Source organism: Pinus tabuliformis, chromosome 7, assembly GCF_031772625.1.
Source record: "Pinus tabuliformis cultivar Carrire ecotype Pingquan chromosome 7, CPIR1, whole genome shotgun sequence".
Taxonomy (NCBI): Eukaryota; Viridiplantae; Streptophyta; class Pinopsida; order Pinales; family Pinaceae; genus Pinus; species Pinus tabuliformis.
Genome location: NC_142293.1, coordinates 1,392,606,044 through 1,392,615,899, shown reverse-complemented (window position 1 = coordinate 1,392,615,899; position 9,856 = coordinate 1,392,606,044). Strand labels below are relative to the sequence as shown.

The 9,856-nt window shown below is 36.6% G+C and overlaps 1 protein-coding gene across 3 annotated transcripts; it reads left to right on the top strand.

The window, feature by feature from the left end:
• Window positions 1-520: 520 nt before the first annotated feature.
• On the top strand, window positions 521-7,597 carry LOC149252859 (diacylglycerol kinase 1-like). 3 transcript variants are annotated; one of them, XR_016267015.1, is made up of 7 exons: window positions 521-663; window positions 723-790; window positions 876-1,099; window positions 3,161-3,298; window positions 3,391-3,732; window positions 6,713-6,829; window positions 6,971-7,597. XR_016267015.1 is itself a non-coding variant. In XM_089459815.1 (5 exons), the coding sequence occupies exons 3-5, from the start codon at window positions 1,025-1,027 to the stop codon at window positions 3,538-3,540; spliced, it is 363 nt and encodes a 120-aa protein (XP_089315941.1). In that variant the 5' UTR covers window positions 521-663; window positions 723-790; window positions 876-1,024; the 3' UTR covers window positions 3,541-6,311. The 3 variants fall into 3 exon arrangements, 1 of the variants encoding a protein (XP_089315941.1); XR_016267014.1 differs by lacking the exons at window positions 6,713-6,829; window positions 6,971-7,597 and adding an exon at window positions 3,850-6,311; XM_089459815.1 differs by lacking the exons at window positions 6,713-6,829; window positions 6,971-7,597 and having other exon boundaries at window positions 3,391-6,311.
• The last annotated feature ends 2,259 nt before the right edge of the window (window positions 7,598-9,856 follow it).

Below are 9,856 nucleotides of genomic sequence, written 5' to 3'. Positions count from 1 at the left end.
ATTTTGGGTTTTTTTAACATATTGTCTTTGATATGTGTATAAACATATTGTTTTGTTTTTACAAGTGTAGTAATTTTGGTTTTTTAGTGAATTTTTTTTAGATTATGTAAAAATAATATTTTTTTAATAATTTTTTTTGTATTATTTTGAAAGTTTAATGGAAAAGTAGAAAAGGCAAAACACAAATTAACACTCAAAACACACGAGTTGTGGTTTTTTTATTGATCACACAAAAAATTGATGATAATAATAAACTTGGTGAAAAGTATTTAACCTTTTCCAATTAACAACTCGCTCAAAATAACTTAACATACAACTACACACTAAATTCAACTATAACTTAACTCAAATTATTCAAAACTCAATTAACTAATTCTCTAATTTTAAATTATTCCCCTACTAAAGATAATTAGGCCGATAGGCCTTCCTTTGAAAGGGACCTTTCGTCGTCCTACTCTTTCTGACGCTGACACCTGGCAACCACTCAACCGTTGGATCCGAGAAGATCCACGGTCTCAACGATTTGGATTGTAGACGGGTAAGTTAATGCAATTCTCGGCGAAGTAAGGTTCATTTGGTTGTTCCGAGGTGGGTGAGCTACGGCTCTGCAACATAAGGTGACCGGATGGTGGAATGGCGGAAATGCCTTCAATAGGCCTACAGGTATAGACATGCCTTCGACCTCCATCTCGCCTAACTGTTATCTCTTCCTTCCTGCACAGGTGGAACTGTTAATAGCGGGTTCTTGAATCTGGAGAAATGCGTCGAGGGCTCGTTCTACAAACCAGAGGTAACGTAAGCAGGCCCACGCAGTTTCATACAGGGTTCCTTTTGATTTTTTTTGAGAACTTGATATAATAAAATGTCAATTTCAGGTGCAACTTGCCGCTTGCTGCTCGACAACTCCAACTTCAGATAAGCTCGCTCTTCAGCATTTACATTTCTCTCTTAATACCCTTTCGATTACTCTCAGGCTTACTTTAATACGTTAAACTGTCTGTAGGTACGCTTTGTTGCGGGGTTTATGCATATACATACTCAGAGGACGTTCCTTGGAGCGAAACTGCGTTCTCACAATGGTTACCGCCTTCGATTACAGGTTGGTTCCTCTTCGGTTGTCTGGCGAGTTCTTGGTGTGAATCTTCGTTTTAGATAGAGGATTGTTAGATTTTTCTTTACATCAATGTGTTAAGGTGGCTCGCCGGCCGAAATGTTACGGCTGTTCAGTGGATATATAGATCTTAGGGTTATTGTAGAACGGAAAGATGGGGGACGGATGCGCCCAATCTAGAGCCGAATACTTATACTGATATTTTGACATTATGGGATTTATGCGTGTAGCTTTATCTGAGGGTTTGAATAACTTCGCAGTAATTTGTGAATGGCTTCTGTATGTTTGCACTTTCTTTAGAGGGCCTCAACTCACCATTGGCTTTCCCTCCAGGAGAATGGAACCTATGATTTCCCTTGTTACAGTGTATGCAAGGATGAAGGTCCCAACAGTTGGACACAATGTTGTCCTTTTCCACAACGAGAACAACTAAGGAAAGACTTAAAGAAAGGCTCTGCATACCTTATTGTTTGTCTTTCTCGCTTTTGTGTTTTCTTATTTGGTTTCCCAAGTGGCCAGACATTTTGAGGTGCATGATGCTTGCTGAATTTGTCCATCTCGGAGCTTGTACAAGGCTTTTGTAATGATTATGCACTGGCTGGAGCTTCTCCACCAGCTGAATGCACTCTTTGGAGCTGCTTCCTTGTACTTTCTTTCAGCTCCTTGCTGGGATGGTAAGCCCTTTCTTCAGATTGCTGCCTACTCTTCGGAGGTTCCTTACACTCCTCTTTAGTCCTCTGATTGATGGTCTCACATCCTCCTTTGTGCATGCTTTAGGGAAATGGAAGTGTAAAATCCTCTTTAGAAGTCTTGCCTTCATAAACTCCACCAAGGTACCCGGGGCTAGATTATTGAGGCCTTAATTCAACTTCAATAGGGTCTTTCTTGCCTTGGCTATCCTTGCCAAGCCCTTGGCCATTGTATCCCATCTTTTGTATTATCTTGGAGCCGAAGTCGTTCATATGCAATTCAAAGCTTCCAAATGAATAGAAAGTATATGGATGGGAATTGACACTGAAGTGGAAATGCTTACCTTGTTCCTTTTATCATTGTCCCAACATCCCTTGTAGTTGATTTCTTCCATTGAGCAGTATTGTTTTCTCCTTGCTGCAGTTTTTCCAATTTGGCTTGGAGTTTACCCAACAACTCCTCCTTGGGAGCCAAGTTTGTCTGCGACTTCTCCATGGCTTGTATGCACCTTGCTTCGACTTACTTCATGCTTTCACAAGTGAGATCGGCAACTTGAACACACCTTGTTTTTATATCATTACAAGTTTTTCTTTTTCTTTCATGGTGGAAAGAAACTTTCATATTGGCGCCTGGACTGCAAGCTTTTATTTTCTCTCTTCAATTTCACAATTTCTTGGAGTTGCTGTTGATTTTTCTTCAGCCAATTCTTGGATCTTGGACTTCCCCGCTTTAAGCTGGTTCTTTCTTTTTGCCTTTCCCATGATCTTTCTGCAATCAACTGTCGAGCTGTAACTTTGCACAATGCTTTTATTTGAAAACAGACTTCTCCAACAACACCTAGGAAAGAACTGCCCTGATAACAAAATGATCAGTCTGGGCAGCCTAAACGATCTGTCTTTTCAATTCCAGCAAGATTATCAGAGTATCACCGAGTGTAGCAAACATGGGATCTATTCTAAGAATGCCAGCCAAGGTCCAGAGATTAACATCAGCACAAGTCAGCTAAACATATTGTGATGATGCCCAGAACAGGGAATAGCAACTGTTACTGGCATACCAAACAACAAAACCATGTTTCCCAACAAAGGGACTGAAAGAGGAAATCAGTTTGTTAAACCATCATTAATAAAATAACTGCAAACATTAGGTTCAACTCCATTGCCCTTCTTATTAGTCTACAGGTGTTTCACAATAGACACTGCACATTCCTGGATGTATGATCTTCTGAGAAAAAGGTAATCTCTACCAGGGTTTCTTCTTAATATGGCTTTAAAATGAATCGCCCCCACTCATAAACATAATTTGTATATCTTGTGCATTTCTTGATGAATGGCAACTGACCTCATAACAATTTTCCAGGTGGGTCTTTCTCGTGCCCGAAGGTTAGCGCAAGGTCAGTTCATCAGAATCCATACATTTGCAGCTTTTCCAATGCAGGTTGATGGAGAACCATGGATTCAGCAGCCTTGTACGCTACGGATATCATATCATGGACAGGTCTATTTTTTTACCTACATTGACTCTCCTTTTTCTATTTGTTGTTAATGATCTCATCATCGGGGCTAAATTTCTTGTTGGAATGGATAAAGGCATTTATGCTGAAGAGAGTCTCCGAGGAGCCGTTGGGCCATGCCGCTGCAATCATGGTAGACGTACTTGAGAGTGCTGAATGCGGTGGAGTCATTAATCCCACGCAAAAGAGACATCTTCTCCAAGAAATAGCTCTCAATCTTGCATAGCCAGGGGAGGAGTCCAGTTGAAAATTTCAAGCTCACTTCTCTATTCATTTAATCCTATAAAGCGGACAATTACTTCTCGTGTATCTTCGGTTGGCCTCAACAGATTTGTCGGGAGCTGGAACTTTGGCCACAACGTGGTCAGGAAAGCCACTGCACTTTATAACTTATAATCGTGGGGCTAATCACTCGCAGGTTCATTCAATTCAGCATCGGTTCTGTTTGTACTGTATATCTTTTAATATCATACTTTTTCGTAGGTATTACATATATATCTTCTGATCAACTTGGGATTTTCTCTTGAGTTTTCAGCCTCCTGATGAGCAAGTTTCGGGGCATTGAACACAAATGCCGTTTGCTGCTTCTCTTGTTTAGAAGCAAGGCCTCCAATATAGCAAGTTAATCCATTTAGCAGTGTAAATGATTAAAGATTTGCTTGACACTGATTGAAGAAAAGTTGCCCCCTAATTTCATGCATTTAAAAACCACATAAATATCTCTGTTTCAATTTCAATTCTGTTAGAGACCACCGTACGAGAGACCGCTTCAAGACTCTTGGATGGCGACTCATGGCGAGGGATATGCGCCATGCAGAAAATGCACATATCCCAACACCTTTATGTTTGCACCAATGGCGATGTCCCTCGATCCTTTTTAGGGCAACGATTGTGGGATTTGTGCAATCACAAAGTTGTTGGGATAGGCACAGTCTAATTGTTCCATGTTTTTGTCTTTTAGGTGGGGGGACAATTTTTCTGTGAAATTGTAATTTTTTATTTTATTTTATTTTAAATTGTTCAAATCCTGAAAAACCCTTGCACTCAAATTATATTATAGACTACATAACTCAAACCTAACTCAAACCTGTAATTACAAAAAATCTTTATTACATTTTGGAAAAAAATGAATTGGAAAGATTTAAAAACAAGAGAATAATTAAACTAAGATCCTTGGGATATGCACATCTAGTGCACCGGGCATATCACTCACCCTATTTTAAGGTAGCTGTGGTAAAGTCTCAGATGAATGTTGCAGACTTATTGATCCCGAATTGGTCAGAAATATAATTTACCAATGTCCAGAAAGGTGAATGTCAATTGCAAAACAAAATATTCAGAAAAGTGAACCCAACACCACAGTAACTTGTCTTTAGGCATTTCGGCGCCCCTCAGTAACTAATTTAATCATTTGCATACTCTTGAGCTAGCTCACTGAAAATACATATAACGATCATGTTTCAAAAAGTATCTGGATTTGAGCAGTACCTTTCTTAATTGTTAAATTTCCCAGTATCGAAAATGCACTTACCTCTGCCCAGTAGTTGGTACCTTCTGCCAATGCAGCTTTGAAACAGAAACTATGGTTTTCCTTCAGAAAAAACACACGTCCAGCACCACAAATCCCTGGAATTTATGGGAATTTCATGTCTCATGCATGTCAGATTCATATTTGCAATTAAAATAGTAGATGAGGATAGTTCTTGACAGTAGAGGTGTTTTCTTTATAATGAACTATTTCTTTTATTCTGGGCTCTTCACATGCTTGGTGATGCATGTTAGAGTGCCAAGTTTTCTGAGTTGAATTATTTTAGTTTCATATTGTCTACATATGGCTCTTGGGCCTTTACTCGGATTTTAGAAGTGCTATCATTTTCATTTTGGAGGACAGGTTTGTTCAGTTGACATTCTTTACTGTAGATTACAGCTGCTGGCTTATAATGTGGATAAGTTTAGGTCCTGTAACATCTTTTTCCACAATATGAAAACAGAGTAACATCATTTAACCAGAGCTACTATCCGTAAGAAATAGGGTGAACATCATTAAAGTGGGGTCGCTGATACACTTTTTTTCACATCATTTAAAGTAGAGCTACTATTTGTAACAAATAGTAGGAGAGCAGAGTTACACTATGAGCATTTAAGCATTTATCGCCCTTCATTCACGTTTTTCCTTCACATTATGAAAGGTGAGTAACATCATTAAACCAGAGTTACTATTGGTATGGTCTCTTTAACATGATACTGGTTTTTAATGCTTTCTGTACCTAACTGCATATCTTGTATGTGTTTTGTCTCAGACTGATAAGGTTTTCCAGCTGGAGACGGTTTACAGTTACCGTTACCTATAATGGCTCAACCTTGTCTATCAATGTATTTAATGCTTGGCCCAAACTGCAAATCTTGCTCTAGCTCTTTGCCATTCATTTTTCTTGTTGCCCAACTTCTAATCTTGCTCAATAATTTCTTAAATGCATTATGCCTACGACTGATTTGCATCTCTGTTTTCTGAAACCATGTCTGATGTAGTTTAACTATTGTCCAACTGCATATCTTGAGATGAAGCTCTCTCTCATCCATTTTGCGAGCCCGTGCTCATACCCCCCTTAGATATGAGTTTTGCCTAATTTTTCTGCATACCTTCTTCTGCAACTGTTTTCCGTTCTAAGTTTATTCTGCATAACTTGTGCTCCAACTGATTTCCGTTTAGTCAGTGAATAACTTGCTGCAAATCTTGCAATGGAAACATTTTAAATGCAAATAATTTTTTCTATAACTGTTTGTAATGCAATTTATCCGAGATCTATATGCATCCTCTGTCCTGAAATCCCTCTCAATGCATTTTGTCACCATTTCATATGGCTATCTTGCACTGGAACTATTTGCAGGGTATTTTGCGTATGCTCTATATGCATATATTTCAATGAAACTGATCTTATGCAGTTTGTCTGTGCCTCTGGTTCTGCTGTATACTTTTCCCCTATGACGTGTCTCAGAGATTTGCTCTAAGTTTTAATTATGTCTTTACTCCGTATGCTGTGTGGTCAGTTTTTCATCAAAGATTGGCTCATTTTATATTTTTATTTGGTTGGTAAATATTAACTCTTCACCTTTGCTCATCAAGTCCCTTGGGATGGACAATAGGTTTTCAAGTTTGTCACTTTGAGGTGTATTTGGATAGTATTGATATGCCTTGTGTGGAATTTTAGCTGTCTGGTTGCTTTGACCGCTTAACCATGAACTGCTGTCCCTTTATTTTGACCATTTTCTATACCAACCAGAGGCACTGAATTTTTGGTGACAAATGAGTAACTGGATATTGTTTGGCCTGATGGTATGTCTAATTTCAGGCAAGTAAACTTGTTTGCCTTAATGAGTCTACTGCTTTATGTTTGCAGAAGTTGAAATGATGAAAGAAAGATTTTCAAAGTTGTTGCTGGGTGAAGACATGTCAGGTGGTGGTAAAGGAGTATGTACAGCCCTGGCAATATCTAATGCTATTACAAACCTCTCAGGTATAACATTTTTAATTCTGTTCTGGAATCACACAGGATTTTATGCAAGTCTTAAGACACAATTTTTTACTTAATCTTAAGACATAAATTTTCACTTAATTTCAAGATACTAACTCCTAACATGGGGATCTCTTGTGGCAGCTACTGTTTTTGGACAGCTTTGGAGATTGGACAGCTACTGTCAAATTTTGTACTCAGAATTATGACAAGAAAGCCCCTGCTGGGTTTGTGAGGAAAGAGAGCTTCAACACCAGTTCTGTCTCCAACCGCCAAGATGATCAGTACGCTACTAACATGTTTAGTGAAGAATTTCTGCTATTCTCTTGTAATCTATAGGCCCCCAAAGCTTCTCATAGATGAGAATATTTGCAAGATGTTAATATTGTTGTAAGTTTGTAGTAGTTGTGGAATGACTTACTTTTGTGCTGCTTCTCATCTTCACCAACAAGAGTTTCTGTGGTGAATAAGCAGAATCCATGTCCTGCCTTGTGAAGCATCTCTCCACTGTGATAGCGTTCTTTGTAATGTCTCTGATAAATCCTTTAGACTTCTATTTCATACTGTAATATGATGGGATTCACTCTACAAGATTAGGGGATTCACTCTACAGAGTCCATGTCATACCTTCTGAATCAGCTCTCCACTTATGTTAATTTTCTCTGTAATGACCCTAATAAATCCTATATAATGAGATTTCATTTTGTAATATGATGGGATTTCACTCTACAAGATTGGTTTCAGTTTTACTTGTATTGTGGTATATGAAATTTCTCAGTTTTACTTGTAATACGATGGGATTTCATTCTGTAATATCATGGAATTTCCCTCTGCAATATTTGCTACTAAATTTTACAATTCCAAATTAATAATCCTATCGGCCTCTCTTTGTACCTTTTGGGACAATTGCTAGTTAACTATTTTAGCAAATAAGACTTGAACCATCGTTGGTTAATCACATTGTATATTTTTTAAGTTGCATATAATTTTTTTTTGGTACTACTAAAGCATTGTATTGTATCCACTTCAAGGCTGCTCGAACTTTATCATCCATAGCTTTTCAAGCCGCAGGCGTCAAGTGATTCATGGTTTGTCTGTTAACTATTTCTATTGAGGTTCCTCTAGTTTCACATTCTATTGAAGGAATAGAAGTTTGCTTACATTCTTTGGGTTTTACATATTCTTTAAGAAACCCTTCACACTATTTATTGGCTAACAATTTCCCTTGAGGTTTGCGCAGGTTATTGAAAAGTCTGGTTAATATTGTTTTGGGGTTCGTAGAGTTTCATTTACTTCCATAGAAGGAATATCTAAAATAGAATCCCTTATTCATTATATTATTTTAGGGGTTCTGTCAAAAATCTCCGCTGAGGCAACCATTGCTTAATGGTGAATTCGTTAAGAAATTTAGAGCGCATCTGGTCATATAGACTTGAACCCAAGACATCTGGGATGTTGTATCCCCTCTCTCACCGCAAGTACGCATGTCCAAAATCAATACATCAGAAATTTAGTTAAAATAATTTTCTCCGTATATCCTTCTATCAGGTTTTCCAATAATAATAATGTGAGGGTTTTCTTTTGCATTTTTGATTTAGGGTTTCTATTGAGGCCTTTTATTGTCGAAGAAACCCTTTTCGACATAATACCAGGGTTGCAATGGTCACAGATGATTTGACCATGTAACAAATTATACTTTGTTATCGCTCTCTCATTCTTAGACTAGGTTTCCATGGGTCTTCAAGACATTCTTGATGTTTGGGCATAATTTTATGTTTTATCAAAGTTTCTATTTTAAGTAATTATAGGATATAACACAATCTTATACTTAGTTATTGTCAAGTTAATATTTGGGTTTTCAAAACTCCAATATATTGTTTCAAAGGGGGGTTTTCCAAATCCTCATGATTGATTATGGTAGAGATATGGGTTTATAATTAAGAATTCTAAGTTTTTCACTTTGATAGTTTATTTAGATTTCTTAATTATTTATATGTTTTTTTATCTGTTATTTCTTTTACTATTTATTACAAGTTTGAACTCTAAGCCCCAATTAACTAAAATTTATTGTACATTACAATTACCACATCAGGTAAGAGCCATCTTTGACACTACTTTTCTTCCACAAGCGTTTAATTGTTACGGAGAAAGATATAAACTAGTTATCTAGTTATTGTAAATTGGTGCATTACAATTACTCCGCCTAAGAACCATCTTTGACTCATCTTTGACTCTACTTTTCTTCCACAGGCATTTAATTGTTATGGAGGAAGATATAAACCAATTATGGACATGGCTACTTCTTATAGTGGTATAGTATAGGGTTCTTTGTATTCTCAACTTCTAGTATTCTATTAGTTTCAAGGCTTCAATTTTACTTAGTTTGATACTTGGTTTTCTAAACATACTATTCATTAGCAATTTGATTTTGGAGATTTTCATGTTTTATAATATTTTGTACTATTTTTTTTTTTTTGTATATATAAAACATCCGAATCCACAAATTTGGGCATACTTAATGTATATGATTTAAGAAAATTATTTGAGCATATTACTCAATATGAATGCATTTAGTATTTGATATTTTTCTTCCTTCCTGTGGTTTATTTTAACATGGACTTCAACTAATAAAATGCATGTTTACTCTTTTTGTTTAGTCTAGTACTTCTTGTTTTCTTAACAAGTACTCTATTTTATTCCATAATTCTTATATCTTTTAGTAACTGAGTTGAGGTCTAAATGCAATATTTCATCTAAGAAGTCTTAGTACATAAAGAGTAATGGATTTAATAACTATATTTTAGGAATTTTTTGCTTCACCATGGTTTACCTTATGCAATAGAAATTATTACTAATTATCCCTATATTCTAATTATAGCATGCATAATGTGTTTAGATCCTTCTGATAGCTCTATGGTAGCTCGTAATAATGCATCTAAATAATTTCTATATTTATGTACTATTCATGATAATAAGAAAAACCATAATGATTTTTATTTTAAAGAGAAAACTACCATATTTAGAATTCGT